Source organism: Dendrobates tinctorius, unplaced genomic scaffold, assembly GCF_039654945.1.
Source record: "Dendrobates tinctorius isolate UK_male_01 unplaced genomic scaffold, ASM3965494v1 ptg000202l, whole genome shotgun sequence".
In the NCBI taxonomy this organism is placed as follows: Eukaryota; Metazoa; Chordata; class Amphibia; order Anura; family Dendrobatidae; genus Dendrobates; species Dendrobates tinctorius.
Genome location: NW_027361869.1, coordinates 6,615,435 through 6,641,252, shown reverse-complemented (window position 1 = coordinate 6,641,252; position 25,818 = coordinate 6,615,435). Strand labels below are relative to the sequence as shown.

The 25,818-nt window shown below is 43.1% G+C and overlaps 2 protein-coding genes across 4 annotated transcripts in view; both read left to right on the top strand.

The window, feature by feature from the left end:
* The first annotated feature begins 1,954 nt into the window (after positions 1-1,954).
* On the top strand, positions 1,955-10,156 carry LOC141057117 (chemerin-like receptor 1). 3 transcript variants are annotated; one of them, XM_073553664.1, is made up of 5 exons: positions 1,955-2,017; positions 5,941-6,005; positions 6,077-6,176; positions 6,449-6,511; positions 7,034-10,156. In XM_073553664.1, exon 5 carries the CDS (start codon positions 7,043-7,045, stop codon positions 8,135-8,137), a length of 1,095 nt encoding a protein of 364 aa, XP_073409765.1. In that variant the 5' UTR covers positions 1,955-2,017; positions 5,941-6,005; positions 6,077-6,176; positions 6,449-6,511; positions 7,034-7,042; the 3' UTR covers positions 8,138-10,156. The 3 variants fall into 3 exon arrangements, with proteins under 3 accessions (XP_073409765.1, XP_073409763.1, XP_073409764.1); XM_073553662.1 differs by having other exon boundaries at positions 1,971-2,017; positions 5,927-6,005; XM_073553663.1 differs by having other exon boundaries at positions 1,971-2,017; positions 5,927-6,005; positions 6,077-6,210.
* A 63-nt stretch (positions 10,157-10,219) lies between these two features.
* LOC141057115 (chemerin-like receptor 1) overlaps positions 10,220-25,818 on the top strand; it is a 53,799-nt gene continuing 38,200 nt past the window's right edge. Inside the window, exon 1 of the mRNA XM_073553661.1 lies at positions 10,220-11,243. The gene's annotated coding sequence lies outside the window, so the exon portion shown is untranslated. The remainder of the gene's footprint in view (positions 11,244-25,818) is intronic.

Below are 25,818 nucleotides of genomic sequence, written 5' to 3'. Positions count from 1 at the left end.
TATTGCTCATCTGTCATTACCTAGCAGCGGTGTAACATCTACTGCATGGTGGACCACGAGCGGCGAACGCACTTTATTATTTTTATTTAGTGCGTTCCGCCGTTCCTAACACATAGCACACGCAGATCAAACTCTGATAATAACCTGATCAGGTATTTGTCTCTGTAAAGGAAGTGGAGATACAGCCTTTCTCTCTACAAGACGTGGGTGGGTCTTTGTCTCTCTATTAGAAGTAGGGGGTGTCTGTCTCTGTACAGAAAGTGGAGATGTCATTGTCTTTACAGGAAGTAAAGGGCATGGCTTTATCTGTACAGGAAGTAGGGGGTGTCTCTGTCTCTCTACAGGCAGTGAGGGGCATGTCTTTGTCTCTCCTCAGGAAGTGGGTGGCATGTTTTATCTCTACAGGAAATGGGGGGATGATCTTTGTGTCTCTACAGAAAGTGGGGTATCTTTGTCTCTCTACAGAAAGTGGGGTATCTTTGTCTCTCTACAGAAAGTGGGGTATCTTTGTCTACAGGAAGTAAGGGGCAGGAAGTGGGTGGTGTGTTTTTCTCTGTCTACAGGAAATAGGGGTGTGTCTTTGTCTTTTTACAGAAAGTGGGGTGGGTCTTTGTCTCTGCATGAAGTGAGGGGAGATTTTTGTCTCTCTACAGGAAGTGGGGGGGTGTTTTGCTCTGTTTACAGGAAACGGGGGCTGATATTTGTCTCTTTACAGGAAGTGGGGCAGGTCTTTGTCTCTGCAGGAAGTGAGGTGGGTCTTTGTCTCTCTGCAGGAAGTGGGGGTAAGCTTTTGTCTCTTTACAAGAAGTGGGGCGGGTCTTTGTCTCTGCAGGAAGTGGGGCGGTTTTGTCTCTCTGCAGGAAGTGAGGGTGGGTTTTTGTCTTTTTACAGGAAGTGAATGGTGTGTTTTTCTCTCTCTCAGGAAGTTGGGGGTGGGTCGTTGTCTCTACAGGAAGTGGGGGCATATGTTTATTGCAATATTCCTGCTCTTTTTTCCATCAAACTATTTACATTCATAGCAGAAAAACAGGAAATACATTGGAAATCGTTATGGACAATGCATGCTTTAAAGTAAGGAAAAATATTTTCTAACACTTAGGCTGTGTTCACACACAGCGTTTTTTTAGCAGTTTTTATAGCGGTTTTGACTATAAAACCGCTATAAAACCGCTAAAAATAAGCTTCCCATTAATTTCTATGCATTTTGCACTTTTTGTGCATATTGATGCGTTTTTTACCGCGAAAAAAAACGCATTGCGGTAAAAAATGCAGCATGCTCATTAATTTTGCAGATTTTTCCGCGTTTCTGGCTTGTTCAATGCGTTTTGAAAACGCGCCGGAAAAAAACGCATCAAAACCGAGCAAAAACTGCGACAAAAACGCGAAGACAACAAAGGCGCGGTTTCTGGGAAGGGAGTCAGGTTTTTGAGCAGAAATTTTCTGCTGCGTGTGCACTTAGCCTTATAGTCCCATGTGTATGGCGCTTTTTAATTTTGTGGAGAAATTGTATAGGTATAAACATTATTATAGCGATATTCTCCCCTAGAAGCAGCGCTTACCCAACAGTGGTACCTTGCGTTGGCACACTGTGCCATCAAGTTGATAATTGGGATTCCGTTGTAGCCGTTTAGACTTTTTTCACATACATTCATATATGAGGGGTATGTGCCCACGGGGTGCAGTAGAATTTCTGTTTGCTTTCTAATTTTAATGAGTATTACAGTAACAGCATTGTCAATGAGATTCCATAAAATGTCATCTACAGGTTACAGAGAGAGTCTGCAGTATAAATCAATCAGCATTGATCTGCAGATGATCGTCTACTTATGAATACACTTGATACCATTTCTAAAGAATTTACAAAACATCAAGTTCTCCGAGTTCTGCAGTAATTGCACAATAGAGTGAGTTTTCTGGAGAAAAATGAATAACCACCAAATCAGACCTCTATAATCTTTACTTCCTACATAGGCTTCACATTGCAGAATAATGCACATAATTCCTCTGTCAGTCTCATGTGAGTATATCCTCACGCTGATGAACTGTAAATGCTTTTTAATGCCTTCGTTATCAGGAATTGTTGTTGTAGGTGATAATGGGTATTGTTCAGTGTGTTGCTTATGTGTGATTATTTTATTTATTTATTTTTTTTTGCTCTCATGTCGTTTACAGTATAAGTAGCAGAACTATCACGGGTATTAGTTTTCTTACCTATTCTTCTTTGTGTCGTTTGTAGTTTGTTTTTACATTTTAGGCTCCTTATTCTATGACGCTTACCTATTTAAGTACTTATGCAAACTTTGCATTTTTGACGCAGTTTTAGCTTGCTATTTTCCGCTGAAAAAACGCACCTTTTCACATTAAAAAGCGAATAAAATTTTCAGTCTTATGCACATGCTGCATATTCTTATTATTTTTTTGCAGATTTGAACCATTAAAGTGTTTTTTTTGGCAGCATGTCAATTGTTTAAGAGTTTTGGCTGCCAAACACGAGCTACTGCAAGGCACTGCCACTGAGTGAGGTGGACAGATGGTGTATGTAAGGAGGTGGTGGAGGACCCCATTGTCCTTCATCTCTCTTCTATGTGGTGGTCCCATGCACTTGGTGTGGTACCTGGATGGTGTATCTGTGTTAACTTGTAATGTACTGTAATGCATGTGCTGTTGTTTTGCTTTATTGTCAGTGTCCTGTGTAATGTTCCTGCATTCTGCCATTGTATGTGCTGTGTTCCCATGCCCTAATGTTGTGCCATTATAATGTTCCTTTATGTGTTAGAGTTAGGGATATCAAAAAGTTAAATTTGTGGGCTGGGTCAGCAGCCTCTATAGAGTAGCCTAAACACGTTTGCCCTTGGGCAGGTGTGCAGCTGCATCTGGGGCATTGCCAGACCCCAGGAGGGGGATTGAATCTGTTGCCCTGGACTTAAAACACTGAGCAGGGACCTTGAAACAGCTGAAGAAAACTGTAAGTCTTGCAGTGAGCGTCTGGTGGCCAGGAATCGCCCGTGACTGCCAATCTTTCGTCTGCCGGGACAGCAGCGCGCATTGCTGTATCCTTAGGTTAAATAAGTGGCCTAACACTTTCCAGTAAGAGTTTGAAGGATTCCTCAGACATCTGCAGATAGTTCAGGAAATCATGTGGGTTCTTCTCCTGAAGCTCTCTTACAAGTTGCATGTGGGAGAATTTGGACCTCTGCTCCAGCCATTCTCTGGTCCACATGCGACGCTTTCATTTGGAACGCCTCTCTCGCATCCGTGCCTCTTCTTTTTGCCGATCTCCCGCCATCAGCAATGGAGCAACCACAGCCACACGCTCCGAGATAGTCATGTTCATGATGTGCAAAGTGCAAAATAAAAGGTAAAGATGAGAGAAGTTTTTTTAAAAAAAATAACGCAATTATTATAACTGGACATGTTTTATGTTAAGATTGCATATAATTGATAGCTGACATAATTAGTACTGGAAATGCTGTAAAGATCATAAAATGGCGGAAGCGGGCAGAAAAACTAAAATGACTGCCCATGACAAACCGTATGGACACACATAGAAGCCAAGCAGCCCTCCATTAGCTTTCAAGGGTAACAGCATAAAAAATGTAGAATAGAGTTATGATTGCATATAACAGATAGCTGGCCTACAAAAGGAAACGCAGCAAAGATCCTAAAGTGGTGGGGGCGGGCGCGGCAGGAAAACTAAAATTGCTGCCTATGCCTATTCTAAATGCCTAAAAAAATTGTAGAATAAAGTTAGGATTAAATATAATAAATAAATTATCTATAAATGGAAATGCAACAAAGATCCAAAAATGCCGGGGGTGGGCGCGGCAGAAAAAAAAATGGCTGTTCATGGCAAAACGCATGTACGCATATTGAAGCCAAGCAGCCCCCGTTTGCTTTTCAGTGTAAAGCCATAACAAAAAAAAGGAGAATGGAGTTATAAAAAAGAAACACAACAAAGATCCTAATTAGACATCACAAACAATGCCTACCTTGCAAGACAGAGCAAAAATCCAGAAGGTGTAAAATCCAAGAAAAAGCGCAGTAGCGACTCAGACAGGATCGCTGAAGCAATCAAGTACCTCCTACAAAGCACTACTGACTCGCATCAGAACGCTGCAGGAATACTGTATCCACAGAGCGCTCAGGAACAATGGATGGGAGCGCAGCTACATTGTCTTTTATGATGAGGTGGTAGTATTGGCCACCAATCGGAGCTGCGGGGGCATTGCAAAGCAAAAGCTAAATCATACCTGCGCCACAGAGTTATGAGTCGCCAACGCGGTCGCTCGTCGTTGATAAAGGGCGTCAAACACAGCGATGCATGCTGACCAGCGGGACGCCAACGATCAAAAAACGACCCAGGACGTTCGAGCACGATCAGCGACATCGCAGTGGGGGACCCATCACCGCTGCATGTCACACGTAGCGAGATCGCTGACGATGTCGCTGTTGCTTCACAAAATCGCTGACGCTTAAACGATCTCGCTATGTGTGACGGGGCCTTAAGAAATGCAACACAGGTGCCAGACCTTAGGAGGGGGATAGCAACTGCTGCCCTGGACTTAACGATTGCAACATGGGCCCCAGACTCTGAAGGACTCCGCCGAAGGGACTATAAGCATCCAGACTCCAGTGTTGGTGGCTGTTGTGAGCATGGCCGTGGTCATCTCACAGAGAGAGCAGGAATGACCTCTGAATTTTCTGCAACTACATTTTTTCCGTTCCAACTCTTTATTCTTCAATAAACCATTTTTTACCCTGTTGGAATCTTAACTGAGTCCCTGGACCCTGTTTACTGGTGCTGCAGCGACTGAGGAGAGAAGATAAATCACTTGGGATCACACCGTTCCTGTCTATTTATGTGCGAGGTGCCCGGGGTGTGCATCGACTGAGGCTTAGTTGACTCGACTGGGACAACCATCCCAGACCGCTTCGCTTCATGTACAGCAGAGCATAAGTTAGCACACTGAGCTTGCTGTGTGGTATGTTGGGTCCCATTTAGTATAGTGTTAGCATTGCCATGGCTGGCCATGATCCCTACACGTGAACAGAGAGCTATATTATCCTGTATAAGTGTCCAAAGTGAAGTGAGACATGTGGATGTGCTGGCAGCCAAAAGAAGAAACAGAGAGGACCCAGCAGATTATGTCTCTAAGACAGAAAGCTAGTAAAGGTACTGTCACACTTAACGATGTACCAGCGATCCCGACCAGCGATATGACGCGGTCAGGATCGCTGGTACATCGCTAAGTGGTCGCTAGTGAGCTACCACACAGGCAGATCTCACCAGCGACATCGCTGGGGACGGGGGTCGCTACTTACCTGTCACACCAGGCGATCCTGCGTCCTCCCGCCCGGCTCCACGCTCGTCGCTCGTCTCTCCACAGGAAGCGCCGCAGGAAGCTGACGACGAGAAACGGTCCAGGACGTTCTCGCGAGATCAGCGATGGTCAGCGGGGGAGCGGGTTGCTGGTAAGTATCAGACACAGCGATATCGCTAGCAATATCGCTATAACGTCACAAGTTATAGCGATATTGCTAGCAATATTGCTTAGTGTGACAGTACCTTAAGTTAATGGAAATTAATATAAACATGCTCATGTGGACAACACCACCTCAGACGATAATGGGTGGGATCTATCTATCAAAAACATGAGCGTGAAAAACTATATTTAACCTTGTGAGTATGGGGCCTTCAGAGGCGAAAAATGACAATTTGTCAAATGTTCTCATACAGTAATCCAAACACATCAGCCATCCTAGCGAGGCTAGAGACTTCTGGTAATAGGAACACTCGCAAGATGGTGGACGCAGGGTGATAAAAAATGAACTTTATTTTATGAAATCTTCACTTAAACTTGTAATATTCTATTAAGCTTAATCAAATATTTATGGTTTGTAATGTATCTTACATTTTCATATACAGCTGTGTATTTACAGAATCGAGTGGAGAAGACCGGAAGGAGGAACTCTGAAGCGAGAGGACAGAGAAAGCATTAAATATAGTGAGTTCTTACTCTACAGACTTACTTTCCAGGCTGGATTCCTTATAACTCTGCAATCTCTACTCACCAAGAGATCTCCGGAAACTCTGGAGAAGACCGGCCACCCACTAAGACTTCAAGGCTGATGGGTACCAGTGCCTACCAGTAATGACCCACAGACTCCACCTTTGTGTGTGTACCTTCTCTTCTTCTATACTATTTAGAGGTATATAGTTATGTAATGTTATTTATAGATAGATAGATAATAGATAGATAGATAATAGATAGACAATGTTGCTATAAATATGTTTCCTTTGATGCTGTCTGCCTTATAAGGACGCCATAATCTTGGCTGCATTGTTATTTAAATGAAAACATATGTTGTTTGTTATCCTTGGTTTAGTATAAAACTTTACTGGGATTTTCTAGACTAACATTCTGCCCTTTATTCCTTTCCATTACAGGCCCGTCCATACTGAACATTTGCTATTTGCTCTGATTTTATTTTTCAAGAACTTGCATCCGAGGTAGGTGAAACATAAGTGTACATTGTTTTGTTTTTTTTGCATGCTAGTTTTTATCACATGATGACTTTTTTATTATTCTGAAAAAAAATGAACTGGTCAGGAAAGTGAAAACAGGGGTAAAGTTTATGACAAGTCGTTTTCAACTTTTTGGAACACTTTATTAACAAGCAATTATATGTCACAACCACCCCTAGCCAGTTCGGGTACTTGACTTGCTTTATCTCAAGCTCCTCCTCTGGTTTTCTAGAGACAATGGCTGATTTTGCTCTTATGGGGGATTTTATTCAGGAGGAGAATAATTCTTAGACTGGGATCCTCAGTAGAAGTGTCACTTGTGATGAATATTGAGATATATAGTTGTATTAGTTGTGTTGAGCGACTTCAAAATTGTTATTATTTGATTGATTTATTACAAGGAGCAGAAACTTATACATTTTGCTAATATAATTTGCAATAGGGCGGCAAAATAATTTTGATTTTAACTGTAGATAGTAACGACTACGCTTTGTTTCTGTTTGGCAGATTCTAACCATGGAGCTTGAACTACATATGAGCCAGGAATTACAAAGAAAAGTATGTTACTTGTTCTGGGATATGTACAACGTCCCAGAGTTACTGGACCTTTCTCCGAGCATGAGCCACCCCACTGCTATCCAGTACTCCAGCTTTGTGCTCACCATAATCACTTGTATCATCGGCTTTACTGGCAACCTTCTTGTCATCTTCGTCACCGGATTCTTAATGAAGAAGAGCAAATCTCGAATCTGGTTCCTGAACTTGGCGGTGGCAGATTTCTCCTTTCTTCTGTTCCTCCCTCTTCAGGCTGTGTCTGTATTAAAGGCAAGATGGCCATATGGGTCCAATATGTGCAAATTCAACAACTTCATTACCTTTGTTAATATGTACGCCAGTATTTACATCCTCGCAGCTCTAAATATTGATCGCACCTTGTCTGTTGCTAAACCAATATGGCACCAGAGGTTCCTTTCCAGGAAAGTTGGTTACAGTATTTGTACACTCATCTGGGTATTATCGGCCGTATGTAGCTTTCCAGCCATCATCTATAGTAATGAAGAATTAACTGATGAAGAACCGCAGTGCTTTCTCTTTAGAAATGATATTACTAGCATTGTATACTCAAATGTTAACCAAAACTCAAGCTTGATTGAGGAGTGGAGTACCGTTACACGTGAAATGTGCGATGTACCTTTCAAAAATGTGGAAAAGTTCAAAATGTGGGTAGAAATGCAATCTACAACGATGAGTCTAGTTGTTCCACATGCAGTGATCGGTTGCATCATTCCGCTATGTGTGATCCTATCCTCCAACATCATCATCATCCATCACGTGAGGAAATCAGAGGTGCCATCATCATCTAGACTGTACAGAGTGGTGATTGCAGCCGTGCTGGCCTTCTTCTGTACCAGGACTCCATTAGTTTTGGCCCAGATAATCTTCTTGGTGTCGGCCCATACTATGGAGTTTATTCTGATGTATAAAGTTATTGTATTTTTTCCGCTGTTATCCAGCATTGCCGCCACTAACACTTTCCTGAATCCCATGGTGTACGTACTGGTGGGGAAAAAGGTAAGGGAAGAAATATCACAATTTTTGCAGAAAATATAAATTACACCATATACCAGATGTGTGGCTGTATGAGGAACATTTTTTCTTGCAGGTCATTGAAAGAAACACCCGCTAACTTCTGGAATTAGTGTAGTTTTCTGTTTACCTTCTAAAAGATCAATCAAATACTAATCGATCCTTCTTAATCCCCCATACACATTAGATAATTCTCCAAACCCACAGATCTAATCTGTTTGGGGACTGAAGTATCCTGTTGGGGAGTGAAGTATCCGACCTGATGTATTTCTACTGAACTATTCCTTTTGTTCTGCTGGAAATTAGCCATTGACAGAGGAGTCAGGCTGTGGCTTTCTCATAGAGAACACAGTATTACTCAGCCAAGCTAAGTATTCCTGTGTATGAAGGAGTCTGGAAAGATATCTGTCAGCAAAACGGTTGTTCTGGCAACAGCTGTCTAATGTTTATTGGGGCCTATAGGCAATGTCTATTAGGGAATCTTAGAGGACAACCCAGGGACTTTTGTTACACTCTACCATTAAAGGGATTTCTTCAGGAATGTGATAAAATAGCCGCTGTCACATATTTCAAACTGCAGCTTTTTCTAGTTACATGTCAAGACCTGCTGCAATATGAAGAAACAACACTTCAGACACATGTCTCAACTGTCAGAGGTGCAGCATCATGAACAAACACAGCTGATTTGCTCACTCAGTCATGAGGCAGGGCTGTGACAGGAGATAAAAACTGAGCTAAGTAAACAGAATAGAAATTTGTCTTCAGCTTCTTCTGTGCTCATTTGTTCACCTGCTCTTCTCAGCCTTTCTGACAGGTTTACACGGAGACTGACTAAACCTGTTGTGCTCACTTAGGAGAATTTTTTTTTGTTCCAAGCCAGCCATGTTCCATGTTCTGATCAGCTGTGTTTGTTCACAATGCTGCTCATCTAACAGTTGACAGACACATCTTGAGTAGTGCTTCTTCAGACTATCACCTTTTTTGACACTTGACTGGGTTGGTTGCAGTTTGAAATATGTAAGAGTGACTATTTTGTAACATTTTCAGAGAACCACCTTAAAATAAAACTCTTTCCCCTTACCTCACTTAAGAAGCATACTGGCCTGTCCTCTGAGATTGTCCAATAGATGCTGCTTAAAAGGTAATCTTAGATAACAGCCCAGATTGTTTATTAGACATGGAAGGTGAAAGTTTTGTATTATTCTCTTTGCCAGGCTTCATCTAAAACAACTGGTATAGGGCATAACCCTCTCCTTTTGTTTGCACCGGTTAGATTGTAGCATGTAAGGATTTAAATGGATGAGGTTGAGATTTCTCCAACCCTGATGATTGCAGCACATGTGTAGCTGTCAATCACATCCATGGTTGCTGATGGTATGAGCACAGCTGCTATGTCATTTTTCAGTAACATGTAATTTTATGGCACGATGCATGAAGGCAGTGCATACTCTGATGTACACATTCGTCATGTTAAGAGGTTAAAATAATTTTGTGTTTCTGCTTGTGTTCTCTCTTGTCTGGCATGTTTTTATTCTGAAGCTGAATGATGTCTTCTGTAATCATCTGAAGTCTACTGCTGTCCCAGAAGATGAAAATATGATGTCAAACCAAATCTGCGCAGCATGGAAAGGAAGTGTATTGTATAGCACCTGGTAGAATTTCTGCATGTTCATGTTGCTGCATGTTTTTTAGATGACAGATTTGAAAACTTACCAATTGGTGAGCTGCATGAGAATAAACAGAGATGTTATAATAAGCGGCTTCAATAAAGCATGGATGAAGACAAAGCACCATTGTTGTTCATATCAAGGGAATGTATTGCTGCCCAGCTTAATTCATATAATAGACATTACTCCACATCTCAAACATCTCCATCATGTTACAGTGCACAGTGACAGCCGCAGCTGCTGGCTTTCAGCACACATCAATCATACTCACCTTCTTGCTCGCCCTTGCTGCTGCTTCTCTTTTGTTTCGGCGCCAGCAGCTCTTCCTGCCGAGCGATCACGTGGCCCCGCTCATTAAGGTAATGAATATGCACACCTCTCCACTCTCATAGGCGTGGAGTACATATTCATTACCTTAATGAGCAGGGCCACATGATCGCTCGGGAGGAAGAGCTGCTGGCGCCGGAACGAGATGCAGTGTCAGCGAAGGTGCGCAAGCAGGCAAATAGGATGTTTTTTTTTATTTTACAGGAATCATGCATACAAGGATATAGTATAAAGAGCCATGCATACAATGGCAGTGACGGGGTAGCCTTGCATACAATGACAGGGATAGGGGATCTATGCATACAATGACAGGGAAGGGGGAGCCATGCATACCAGGACAAAGACAGGGGAGCCATGCATACCAGGACAGCGACGGGGGAGCCATGCATATAATGACAGGGATGGGGGAGTCATGCATACGACAACAGGGATGAGGGGACAATGCAAACCATGCTTATATTCGAGTCAATAAGCTTACCCAGTTTTTCGTGGCAAAATTAGGTGCCTCGGCTTATACGCGGGTCAGCTTATACTCGACTATATACAGTATCTATCTATCTATCTATCTATCTATCTATCTATCTGCCTTTCTAAAGTGTTTTTCTTTAAAATACAAGAAGCATTAGAATGTGAAACATAACAAGAATATATTTGAGCCAGAGGAGACGGGGCCAATGGGAAGTCACAGCTGCACAGGTTTGACCAATGGGAATTTGAGCCTATATGAAGTGTAAGCAAAGTAGGTGAACATGGAGGGATGGGCGGACTAGCACACACGATCCTTTCTGGGGACAGGCATGACAGCTAGGAAGAAACAGCTGGAGAGAAAGACAGATGTGATCAGTGAAAATAAGACTAACTTTCGTAAAATGGTGGTATGAAATGCTGGAGAGCCACAAGTGTCAGTCCCACAGGGGGGGGCAGACATGTAACAGGTCTTGGGGTGGAATCCTGTCCTGTGGAAGGTGGATGTTGGGAGTAGAGCTGCAAACAATCCAAGTAGAAGACAGTCTGCTGGAATGGAGCATAATAGGCCACACTCCATCCAAAGGGCATACTGAAGACAGCCGCCTGAACAAACTTACGCAAAACGCACGTTGGGGCTGCCAGCATGAGACCATGAGTGGAGATCATGGGTAAGATTTGCATTAAAATGTTGAAAGTGTCACATACTGTCTGATCACTGATTTTTTCAATATCTGTGATCCTTCACATTGACCTCTGAGTTACTGATACTAAAGCCGGGGTCAGACATGCGAGAAACTAGCATGTCAATACCCGGCACTGCCGTCAGCACTCGGACAGGAGCATGCTGCTGCATGTATTTCTATGCAGCCGCACGCTCCGGTTCCGAGTGCTGGCGGCAGTGCCGGGTATTGACCTGCGAGGCTCATGCGAGTTTCGCGCATGTCTGACCCCGGCCTAAGTCTGAGATATTTCTATACATACTTATTGTTGAGGCTTAAATGTGTGAGACATATTGTGAAATTGTACTAGAATGTGGTAGGGATTATGTGAAGCACGGGCAGTTTATATAAATTGCTGCTATCTCTATTGGTCTTCTCATTCACTTAACTACTGTGGGTCTGTGTGCTTTCCACCTTTGATCTGTACTGTCCATTTTGTCATTGTGTTATCTTTTATACATTCTTGTGCTATGATTCAAATTGCTTTTCTAAATAAAATTTCTTTCTTTTTATCTGGGACTATTTGTTACTCTTTTTTTCTTTAGAGCTTCAGAATGCTCTTTCTGGTAGGGAATGTGTGACGTGCCCATCCAGGGAAGAACAGGTGAGTATGAGAGCAGGAAGAAGTCCTGCACTGGAACCTGCTTGAGTGAGGGCATGACCCAATACAGGTCACAACAGAAGCCAGGACATAAATTAGAGTCCCGGCCTCAGAAAAAGAAATACGACAGCCACAGACCGCACTACTGGGGCCGGAAGTAGAGTGGATGAGTGAGATTAAAATAGGGGCCGAGAGTGGAAAAAGAGGGGATACTGAACTGTGAGAAGGAAAGACAGAATAGCTGTTATGTGTAAGATGTCCAAGCGAGGTAGTTGTGGCCGAGATTCTGTTCTCACTCGCTCTGACATCCTACAGACAACATGTGTCCCTGTCCTGTTGTACTGCTGTTTGTGGAGTACTTCACACTTACTTCAGGGTTGCAGGCCTCCAGAGGTTCCAGCCTTTCCTGTTCTGGAACCTTGACGCAATAACTCCAGGGGACGCATTCTATAAAAATAATTGAACTTTTACTTGGCAAATGGCAGCATTTACAGTATTTACAGTCAGATGTAGAGGATAAGGCCCAACAGGGTGACATCTTTCAAATAAGTACCGGACACAACTTCAGCCCTGGTTCACGGTATAGGTAGAATACCACTTTTACGACCTTCTCTAGCACTAGGGAATTTTCTCTCTTTCTAGCAATATATCTGGATTCCATTTCACTCCACCCCTTAGAGTTTGAGTCCAATTTCTCCAGCAGCTTTGCAGGCAGAATGTGCCCCCAGACGTCCATCTCAAGGCTTCCAGTTCGGCAAAAGGAGACTTGCGTGGAGGGGTTCTCTCGCAATCCACTGCCCCGAGGTTCTAGGCTCCTGTTATCCCTAGCAACCCCTGATCTGAGCCTGCTGCTTGTTACTGCTCACAACTAGTGTTGAGCGATACCATCCGATACCCTAAAATATCGGATCGGATGGTATCGGCCCGATACGAAAAGAGTATTGGGTATCGCCGATTCCGATACCGGAAGTCCCATTCAAGTCTATGGGACTTCCGGTATCGGAATAAGAAAAACCCTTTTTCTGTCCTTGTACAGCCTCTTGGGAGGGGGGGAGTACAGACCTTCCGGGGGTTTGTGCCGACTGCCCGGGGGTCTGTGCGGACTGCCGGGGGTCTGTACCGGCCTGCCGGGGGGCTGTGCCGGCCTGCCGGTGGTCTGTACCGACTGTCCGGGGGTCTGTGCAGGCTGCGGGGGTCTGTACCGGACTGCCGAGGGGCTGTGCCGGCCTGCCGGTGGTCTATACCGACTGTCCGGGGGTCTGTGCAGGCTGCGGGGGTCTGTGCAGGATCGTCCGATGGGACTACAAGTCCCATCGGGCGATGCCTGCTACCATGACGGTGATTGACACATTAGCCAATGATAGGACAGTAGTAGTCCCATCATCCGGCTAATGTGTTGAATGTACAAAAAAAATACATACTACATACATACTACATACATGCTACATACATACTACATATATACTACATGCATGCAACATACATACATACTACATATATACCACATGCATGCAACATGCATACTACATATATACCACATATATACTACATGCATGCAACATACATACAACATATATACTACATGCATGCAACATACATAAAACATATATACTACATGCATGCAACATGCATACTACATATATACCACATGCATGCAACATACATACCTGCTACATATATACCACATGCATGCAACATGCAAAGTACATATGTACCACATATATACTACATGCATACTACATATATACCACATGCATGCAGCATACATATATACAACATATATACTACATGCAACATACATACTACATGCATGCAACATACATACAACATATATACTACATGCATGCAACATGCATATATACAACATATATACTACATGCAACATACATACTACATATATACTACATACATGTAACATACATATATACTACATATATACTATATGCAACATACATACTACATATATACTACATGCATGCAACATACATACTACATATATACTACATATATACCACATGCATGCAACATACATATATACAACATATATACTACAGTGGGGCAAAAAAGTATTTAGTCAGTCAGCAATAGTGCAAGTTCCACCACTTAAAAAGATGAGAGGCGTCTGTAATTTACATCATAGGTAGACCTCAACTATGGGAGACAAACTGAGAAAAAAAAATCCAGAAAATCACATTGTCTGTTTTTTTTTCATTTTATTTGCATATTATGGTGGAAAATAAGTATTTGGTCAGAAACAAAATTTCATCTCAATACTTTGTGATATATCCTTTGTTGGCAATGACAGAGGTCAAACGTTTTCTGTAAGTCTTCACAAGGTTGCCACACACTGTTGTTGGTATGTTGGCCCATTCCTCCATGCAGATCTCCTCTAGAGCAGTGATGTTTTTGGCTTTTCGCTTGGCAACACGGACTTTCAACTCCCTCCAAAGGTTTTCTATAGGGTTGAGATCTGGAGACTGGCTAGGCCACTCCAGGACCTTGAAATGCTTCTTACGAAGCCACTCCTTCGTTGCCCTGGCGGTGTGCTTTGGATCATTGTCATGTTGAAAGACCCAGCCACGTTTCATCTTCAATGCCCTTGCTGATGGAAGGAGGTTTGCACTCAAAATCTCACGATACATGGCCCCATTCATTCTTTCATGTACCCGGATCAGTCGTCCTGGCCCCTTTGCAGAGAAACAGCCCCAAAGCATGATGTTTCCACCACCATGCTTTACAGTAGGTATGGTGTTTGATGGATGCAACTCAGTATTCTTTTTCCTCCAAACACGACAAGTTGTGTTTCTACCAAACAGTTCCAGTTTGGTTTCATCAGACCATAGGACATTCTCCCAAAACTCCTCTGGATCATCCAAATGCTCTCTAGCAAACTTCAGACGGGCCCGGACATGTACAGGCTTAAGCAGTGGGACACGTCTGGCACTGCAGGATCTGAGTCCATGGTGGCGTAGTGTGTTACTTATGGTAGGCCTTGTTACATTGGTCCCAGCTCTCTGCAGTTCATTCACTAGGTCCCCCCGCGTGGCTCTGGGATTTTTGCTCACCGTTCTTGTGATCATTCTGACCCCACGGGGTGGGATTTTGCGTGGAGCACCAGATCGAGGGAGATTATCAGTGGTCTTGTATGTCTTCCATTTTCTAATTATTGCTCCCACAGTTGATTTCTTCACTCCAAGCTGGTTGGCTATTGCAGATTCAGTCTTCCCAGCCTGGTGCAGGGCTACAATTTTGTTTCTGGTGTCCTTTGACAGCTCTTTGGTCTTCACCATAGTGGAGTTTGGAGTCAGACTGTTTGAGGGTGTGCACAGGTGTCTTTTTATACTGATAACAAGTTTAAACAGGTGCCATTACTACAGGTAATGAGTGGAGGAAAGAGGAGACTCTTAAAGAAGAAGTTACAGGTCTGTGAGAGCCAGAAATCTTGATTGCTTGTTTCTGACCAAATACTTATTTTCCACCATAATATGCAAATAAAATGAAAAAAAAAAACAGACAATGTGATTTTCTGGATTTTTTTTTCTCAGTTTGTCTCCCATAGTTGAGGTCTACCTATGATGTAAATTACAGACGCCTCTCATCTTTTTAAGTGGTGGAACTTGCACTATTGCTGACTGACTAAATACTTTTTTGCCCCACTGTACATGCATGCAACATGCATACTACATATATACCACATATATATTACATGCATGCAACATACATATACTGTATACTACATGCAACATGCATACTACATATATATACTACATGCATGCAACATACATACATACTACATATACCACATGCATGCAACATGCATACTACATATATACCACATATATACTGCATGCAACATGCATATATACTACATGCAACATGCATACTACATATATACAACATGCATGCAACATACATACATACTACATATATACCACATGCATGCAACATGCATACTACATATATACCACATATATACTACATGCATGCAACATACATACATACATACAACATATATATTACATGCATGCAACATGCATACTACATATATACAACATATATACTACATGCATGCATCATACATTTATACAACATATATACTACATGCAACATACATAATACATATATACTACATGCTTGCAACATACATATATACTACATATATTACATGCAACATACATACTACATATATACTACATGCATGCAACATGCATACTACATATATACCACATATATACTACATGCATGCAACATACATATATACTACATATATACCACATGCAACATACATACTACATATATACTACATGCATACTACATTTATACTACATGCATGCAACATACATACATACTACATATATACCACATATACCACATATACCACATATATACTACATGCATACTACATATATACCACATGCATGCAACATACATATATATGTGTGCAGCGACACATGATGCCTGCGGTGCATCGCGGGACTTCCTGGGCCTGGGGCGCATGCGCCGGTAGTGCCGTCACTATTGGCCAGTTCAAGATCACATGATCTAGGTCAGGGGCCTAGGCAAGGTCCTACCTTGGACCATATACTTTGGCGGTGATTAGGGCGCATGCGCTGACAGCGCTTTTTCTATTGGTCAACTTAGGTCACATGACCGAGGTCAGGGGCTATTTTAAGGTCCTGATGGACCTTTCTTACCATATCCCTCTTGAGAAAGCGGCCTGAGACGCCGCGAAACGCGCGTCGGGGGTGGTACAGCCTGGTTCCCCCTTGCCTCCATTCCCGGTAAGTGCCCCTGGGGTTTACATTCCCCCACTCTCATACCGCAGCTTTACACCTGCAGTTTATTTTACTATAATGACGCCCTCTACCCTATTACAATTACCTTTTGGCCATTTTGCCTGGGCATTGTACATCAACCTTGTTTGTGGGGTTTAAGCACTCCCCGGGGACCTAGTCTGGGATTATTCTCCATCTATACGGAGGTTTGGGGCATCATGGGTGGATACTGTTTGTTTTTGTCCTTAAAATGTACACAATTACACACATGTTGTTTGTAGTACTTTACTTGAATAAAATTTGATATCATTTTTATTGCATGCTCTCTGTCTCCTCCTGGTATTCATTTATTGTTGAGCTTATGCTTTTCTCTGACGTTGGAGGTTGAATTTTCCTTCCTCCATACGTCATATGATGATGATAGGGCTTTTGATTTCATTAATTGTTTCTGTGTTTTTCACAGCTACCCCTATTCCTATTATGGATTTTCGCCCTCGTGATCTCACGTGGCGCACGCAATTAAGTGACGTGCTTCAGGACAACCCAGATGGGGAATGTACTGGTCCCAATAAGGATATACAGGAAGTTGTATTCAAATTTAAGGAATTGTTACGTAAGAGAACCCGCATTTGGTGGAACCACGAGTTCCTGGACCAATATATACGAAAGGATTTGATTCCAAGGGGACTCCGAATTCAGGTTTTCCCCTCATTCCCAGTATTGGATGAGACTTTTAAAAACAAATGGGAGAGCCTAACCAATGAATGCTCGAAGGCTTTCATGGTCCTCTTAAAACAATTGAACCATGATTCCCTTACTACCTTTGAAGCTGAGATTGATGAATTGCAAACCATTCTGCAAAAAGAGATGTCTAATGAAGCCCTAAAGAAATTGAATGACCAAATTGATGTTGATCTTCAAAAATGGGCACACGACATCCAAGCCAATAAGGCAAAGAAATTTAAGAGGGATGTGCAGGATAAAATCTCATCCAGAGTTTATCGTTGGCGGGATCCCACTGGACGCTCTCGTCCAAAGTTTAGGAACATGTCCCACTCCCGTTCGAGATCTACATCATTGAGATCCAACATTTCGAACTATGATGATGAGATGGGACAGAGAGGTTTTGATCAGAAAACCATCAATAAGGTGGCTCTTCCAAAGAGGATTGAGACACGTCAATCGTCTAAAAATAAATCAGCCGGATCTAGGGCTCCCCAGACTGGCTCTTGGGGGGATCTACAGGTATTAAATTTATCTACTCATGTACTTTCTGATGTACAGTTGGAGGTTCTTGATAAAGGCCTGACCTTCTCACCTACCAACTCATTTGATTATTTTACAGCTTTGAAAGATCTCCAACTCTTTTCAAGGAAACTTATTTTGAAAAAACTTCATGCCCGAAGTTACACTCCCGAGGTTCTGAGTGATGTGGAAAGGGTGGCACTCTCTGATCTGGAGGAATTGCTCTCGGAACAGGGCACTCCACGCACAAGTAAGTTTCCCCCTCTGGCTCGGCCTAGATCTACTAGGTTCCCCCCTTTGTCTATTTGTCCCTCCATTGAGATTTTTACCAAGCTGGTTAGTGATGATTTTAAGAAATTATCATCGAGACGGAAATTTGATAATCTCACTTATAAACAACGTCAGGCAATTTTCCAATTACAATCTCTGGGGGATGTAGTCTTTAAACCGGCTGACAAGGGGGGGAACATAGTGATCTGGCCCAAACAGCAATACGAACGGGAGGCTTTCCGACAGCTCAGAGATGTGGAAACTTATTTAAAACTTTCTTTTGATCCCAGGGCCACCTTTACACAGGAACTTCAGATTAACCTTGATCGGGCATTTAGGAGTGGTATCATAACTAAGGGAGTTGTTGACGGTCTGACTGTCAGGTCTCCCAGGAACCCCACTTTTTATCTTTTACCCAAGGTCCACAAGGACGCCCTTGACCCCCCAGGGCGCCCTATCGTGTCGGGTATCGGTGGCATGTGTGAACCTATATGTCAATTTGTTGACTTTTATTTGAAACCACTTGTCGAATCACTGCCTTCCTATATCCGAGACACGACGGACGTCCTGGCACGGGTCGATGGCGTCCTTGTGGAACCATCCACCCTTCTTGTGACTGCTGACGTGGAGAGTCTTTATACATGTATCGGTCATTCGGTGGGACTAGAGGCGGTTCGCTGGTTTTTGGGGACTTCCGATCTGGATGGCCCTCTGCGTAGCTTGATTCTTGAGCTGGCTGATTTTATCCTTACCCACAATTTTTTTGTCTTCAAAGACCAGTTTTATTTGCAGAAGCGGGGCACGGCCATGGGCGCGGCCTGTGCGCCTTCTTACGACAATCTCTTCCTTGGTGCCTGGGAGAGGGAGGTTTTTGGTGACGGGGGCCCACGGGACGCGTCCCATGTGCTGTGCTGGTACCGCTACATAGACGATATTTTGTTTTTGTGGGATGGGACGATCGGCCAGCTCAATGACTTCATGAGGACATTAAATGGGAATACCAAAAATATTCGTCTGACATATTCATTCGATTATACATGTGTGGACTTCCTGGACGTCCGTCTGGAGGTCGATATTGGTCGACGTATCCAGACGGACGTATTCAGGAAGCCCACTTCGGTGAATTCCCTATTGCATGCCACATCAGCCCATGATCATTCCACGGTGAGGGCCATCCCGGTCGGACAATTCCTCCGTATGCGACGCATCTGTTCCACTGATGACCGATTTGAGAGACAAGCCCATGATCTGACAAACCGTTTTCTCAATAGAGGTTATAGCTGGAGATGTATAAAAGCCGGCTATAAAAGGGCAAGGTACACTCCACGCAGAAGCCTTTTTACATTCCACCCAGAGGGGTGGTGGAAATGTTGGTGATGGACCTGTCAGGTTCATCTCTACATATAACCATGAGTGGCAAAATATGCGCACTATTTTGCGCAAACATTGGTCTGTTTTAGAGACAGATCCCTTCCTAGGGGCCACCCTGGGGAACTTTCCCTCTATGACACCTCGCCGATCAAAAAATCTTAACGACATTTTGGTGCGGAGCCACTGTGTCCCCACCCTTAAGAACCCTTTCGGTTCAAGCGGCCCGATCACTGGTTCATTTTCTTGTGGACATTGTATTAGCTGCGCATATTGTCCTGCGCTGCTCCACGTTCTCCTCTTCAAGCGGTATCAGACAGTTTAAAATCAGATATCGTATCTCATGTGGCACATCAAATGTGATATATTATGCCACATGTCCGTGTCCAAAAATTTACGTTGGTCTGGCCACTAGAGAGTTGAGGACACGTGTTAGGGAGCATGTGCGGGACATTGGCGCAGCTGGTTTGGCATCTGATCCGGCTGATTTGAAAACGATCCCCCGACACTTCCGGTCACATCATAATAGTGATGGTAGTCTGTTGAAGGTCAGGGGGATTGATGTATTGCAGATGGGTATCAGGGGTGGTGATAACAAGAAAATACTCGCACAGATGGAAGCGAGGTGAATTGTGGAATTAGACACCATGACCCCAAAGGGACTCAATGAACATCTTAGTTTTGCCCCTTTCTTATAACACCTGCAGTATAGATAAATCTCTCTTTGACACTGGCCTTGTCTCAACTATTGTGGGAGACCTCTTCCTTTCCTTTTTGTTGCCTACAAATTCCGTATCCCCCATTGATTCCGTGGCAGTTCCTTTTTGTTCTTTGTTTTTATTCTTGTTTTTATATTCTGTTTTTAATTTCATTTTCTTTTCACTGTTATTCTTTTTTAGCACACAGTATTTCCCCTGTCAGTGGATTTGTGATGTGACTGTCTACATAATTGGACTGTTCATCTGCAAGCGCCCAAAGTGTCTATTTATTACAGTATTGGATGCTTCTCTGTGACAATGATAAATGTATACCCATTCTTATTTATATCCTGTATTTGTATATATCATATTATGCATTCATTACTGTATATTGTCTATATGTCATACCGCGTTACTTCTTATTGGCTGTATTCTGATATATATATTAACTGTGGTGTTCTGAATTTGTTATATATATGTGCTAGAAATATCGACATCTATATATATATATATTTTTTGCCACTTATATCTAGCGGTTTGAATAATAAGAGTTTTGCATATGTATATATATTTTTTGCATATAAGTTCTTTGCCCCATTGATTCTATCTATTTTTGCACTGGCTTTATGATGATTGGCCGTGCGCATCGCCTTTAGTGCTCGGTGGCCCTGCTCTGCGCCCGGCATCTTTATGTGCGGTGCGCACATCCGGGTGTTATCCCGGCTTGTGTGCAGCGACACATGATGCCTGCGGTGCATCACGGGACTTCCTGGGCCTGGGGCGCATGCGCCGGTAGTGCCGTCACTATTGGCCAGTTCAAGGTCACATGATCTAGGTCAGGGGCCTCGGCAAGGTCCTACCTAGGACCATATACTTTGGCGGTGATTAGGGCGCATGCGCTGACAGCGCTTTTTCTATTGGTCAACTTAGGTCACATGACCGAGGTCAGGGGCTATTTTAAGGTCCTGATGGACCTTTCTTACCATATCCCTCTTGAGAAAGCGGCCTGAGACGCCGCGAAACGCGCGTCGGGGGTGGTACAGCCTGGTTCCCCCTTGCCTCCATTCCCGGTAAGTGCCCCTGGGGTTTACATTCCCCCACTCTCATACCGCAGCTTTACACCTGCGGTTTATTTTACTATAATGACGCCCTCTACCCTATTACAATTACCTTTTGGCCATTTTGCCTGGGCATTGTACATCAACCTTGTTTGTGGGGTTTAAGCACTCCCCGGGGACCTAGTCTGGGATTATTCTCCATCTATACGGAGGTTTGGGGCATCATGGGTGGATACTGTCTGTTTTTGTCCTTAAAATGTACACTATATACACTACATATAACATAGAGTACATACTCACCATCACTTGTCACTTTGATCCCCGAAGCCATTGTCATATGTGGAATAAATATTAAAATATCAAACCACCAATATACTTACCCCTGATCCACAGAAGTCCACGAGTGTCCCACGACGATCTTGCGTGGAGAACAGCAGCATCAGCTGATGCTACCGTTCTCTACGGGCTCCAGGAAACCAGTGTCGAGAGGTAGGTATCCTTCCGCCCTGTATTCCTCCGCCACTGTAAAAAAAAAAGTCCCTAGTCTCATTTTATGGCATTGCTGTGTGAGAAATTTCCCACACAGCTTTGCCATAAAGTGAGACTAGGGACTTTTTTTTTACAGTGGCGGAGGAATACAGTGCGGAAGGATACCTACCTCCTGACACTGGATTCCTGGAGCCCGTAGAGAACGGTAGCATCAGCTGATGCTGCTGTTCTCCACGCAAGATCATCGTGGGACACTCGTGGACTTCTGCGGATCAGGGGTAAGTATATTGGTGGTTTGATATTTTAATATTTATTCCACATATGACAATGGCTTCGGGGATCAAAGTGACAAGTGATGGTGAGTATGTACTCTATGTTATATGTACTGTATGTCTATATGTATGTATTGTATGAATGTATTGTATGTAGTATATATGTATGTTGCATGCATGTAGTATGTATGTGGTATATATGTAGTATGCATGTTGCATGCATGTGGTATATATGTAGTATGCATGTTGCATGCATGTAGTATATATGTAGTATGCATGTTGCATGTATTATATATGTATGTTGCATGCATGTAGTATATATGTAGTATGCATGTTGAATGTATTATATATGTATGTTGCATGCATGTAGTATATATGTAGTATGCATGTTGCATGCATGTGGTATATGTGTAGTATGTATGTTGCATGCATGTAGTATATATGTAGTATGCATGTTGCATGCATGTAGTATATATGTTGCATGCATGCAGTGTATATATGTGGTATATATGTAGTATGCATGTTGCATGCATTTAGTATATATATATATATGTAGTATGCATGTTGCATGCATGTATTATATATATTGCATGCATGTATGTAGTATATATGTTGTATGCATGTTGCATGCATGTGGTATATGTGTAGTATGTATGTTGCATGCATGTAGTATATATGTAGTATGCATGTTGCATGCATGTGGTATATGTGTAGTATGTATGTTGCATGCATGTAGTATGCATGTTGCATGCATGTAGTATATATGTTGCATGTATGTTGCATGCAGTATATATGTAGTATATATGTTGCATGCATGTAGTATATATGTAGTATGCATGTTGCATGCATGTAGTATATATGTTGTATGTATGTTGCATGCATGTAGTATATATGTGGTATATATGTAGTATGTATGTATGTTGCATGCATGTAGTATATAGGTAGCATGCATGTTGCATGTAGTATATATGTATGTTGCATGCATGTAGTATATATGTGGTATGCATGTTGCATGCCTGTAGTATATATGTGGTATATATGTAGTATGCATGTTGCATGCATGTGGTATATATGTAGTATGTTGCATGCATGTAGTATATATGTAGTATGCATGTTGCATGCATGTAGTATATATGTTGTATGTATGTTGCATGCATGTAGTATATAAGTGGTATATATGTAGCATGTATGTATGTTGCATGCATGTAGTATATATGCAGCATGCATGTTGCATGTAGTATATATGTATGTTGCATGCATGTAGTATATATGTTGTATGCATGTTGCATGTATGTGGTATTTGTGTAGTATGTATGTTGCATGCATGTAGTATGCATGTTGCATGCATGTAGTATATATGTTGCATGTATGTTGCATGCAGTATATATGTAGAATGCATGTTGCATGCATGTAGTATATATGTAGTGTGCATGTTGCATGCATGTAGTATATATGTTGTATGTATGTTGCATGCATGTAGTATATATGTGGTATATATGTAGTATGTATGTTGCATGCATGTAGTATATAGGTAGCATGCATGTTGCATGTAGTATATATGTATGTTGCATGCATGTAGTATATATGTGGTATGGTGGTATGCATGTTGCATGCCTGTAGTATATATGTGGTATATATGTAGTATGCATGTTGCATGCATGTGGTGTATATGTAGTATGTTGCATGCATGTAGTATATATGTAGTATGCATGTTGCATGCATGTAGTATATATGTTGTATGTATGTTGCATGCATGTAGTATATATGTGGTATATATGTAGTATGTATGTTGCATGCATGTAGTACATATGTAGCATGCATGTTGCATGTAGTATATATGTATGTTGCATGTATGTAGTATATATGTGGTATGCATGTTGCATTCCTGTAGTATATATGTGGTATATATGTAGTATGCATGTTGCATGCATGTGGTATATATGTAGTATGTATGTTGCATGCATGTAGTATGCATGTAGTATATATGTATGTTGCATGCATGTAGTATATATGTAGTATGCATGTTGCATGCATGTAGTATATATGTTGTATGTATGTTGCATGCATGTAGTATATATGTAGTATATATGTATGTTGCATGCATGTAGTATATATGTTGTATATATGTAGTATGCATGTTGCATGCATGTAGTATATATGTAGTATGTATGTAGCATGTAGTATGTATGTAGCATGTAGTATGTATGTAGTATGTATTTTTTTTTTTTTTACATTCAACACATAGGCCGGATGATGGGACTACTACTGTCCCATCATTGGCTAATGTGTCAATCACCGTCATGGTGGCAGGCATCGCCCGATGGGACTTGTAGTCCCATCAGACGATGCCTGCACAGACCCCCGCAGCCTGCACAGACCCCCGGACAGTCGGCACAGACCACCGGCAGGCTGGCACAGCCCCCCCGGCAGGCCGGTACAGACCCCCGGCAGTCCTCTCAGACCCCCGGACAGTCGGCACAGACCACCGGCAGGCCGGCACAGACCCCCGGCAGGCCGGTACAGACCCCAGGCAGTCCGCTCAGACCCCCAGACAGTCAGTAGAGACCACTGTCAGGCCGGCACAACCCCCCGGCAGGCCGGTACAGACCCCCGCAGACTGCACAGACCCCCGGACAGTCGGTACAGACCACCGGCGGCCGGCACAGCCCCCCGGCAGGCCGGTACAGATCCCCGGCAGTCCGCACAGACCCCCGGGCAGTCGGCACAGACCCCCGGGCAGTCGGCACAGACCCCCGGCAGGCCGGTACAGACCCCCGGGCAGTCGGCATAGACCCCCCGGAAGGCCCGAACTGACGGCGCATCATGATGCGCACAGACCGCGCATCATGATGTCGTCATTTCGGCCGCCAATCAGAGCCACAGCAGTGGCTCTTTGCATTATGGGAACTTCCGATTCCGATATTGAAAAAATATCGGTACTCAGTATCGGAATTCCGATACAGCGAATATCGGCCGATACCCGATATTTGCAGTATCGGAATGCTCAACACTACTCACAACTCAACTCTCTCTGTCTCTTCTTGTACTTCATACTAACTCCCAGATTCCCCTTCCAAACTTAAGGGCCGGGATATTCTTTACCCACTCCCGAACGGGAGGTGGGTTTTAAGAGCCCTTCATAGACTGCTGTCACAGGATAGCTGCCTGGTGTCTGGTGACATGGACGATGTATAGTCAGGTAACAAGAGGGAATCCAAAGCTAGAAGCATAAAACTCAAAGGGAAACCCCAGGACAATAGCTAGTGAAGAAGAACAAGTAAAGACAATTAGGAATTGCTAAGAAGCAACCAGAGCCCAACCAGGAAGCACTCCCCATACCACAAGGGAACTGAATAAATAGCAAGGCACTGGATTTGTAGCAGGTGTTAAATAGCCAGCCCAAATCTAAAGATAGCAATCAGGTGATGATCTCCTCCAACTCATGTCCAGGGAGTCACTCCCAGCTCACCTGTAAAGCAGGGTGCACACATTCCCTCCATTGGCTAACACCAGGCAGAGCACAGTTCTGCATTTCCTAGCAACCAGGTGACACAGCATTCCATGTCTCCTTGCCCTTGAAATAAGTGGGAAGCACGTTGTCCCTTTGTCCCACATCACTCACCACCACTTCTATGCACAAGGCACCACCATGTATAGTTGCACCACCCACGTGCGCGATAGCTCCATCCCCAGTGATGACAGACCAGTGGAGCCAATAGCACTGCAGAAAGGAGGGTACTAAAGGCAT

Bases quoted from the DNA above. Each gene is read 5' to 3' on its own strand.
- LOC141057117 (XM_073553664.1), top strand. From the start codon at position 7,043: ATGGAGCTTGAACTACATATGAGCCAGGAATTACAAAGAAAAGTATGT.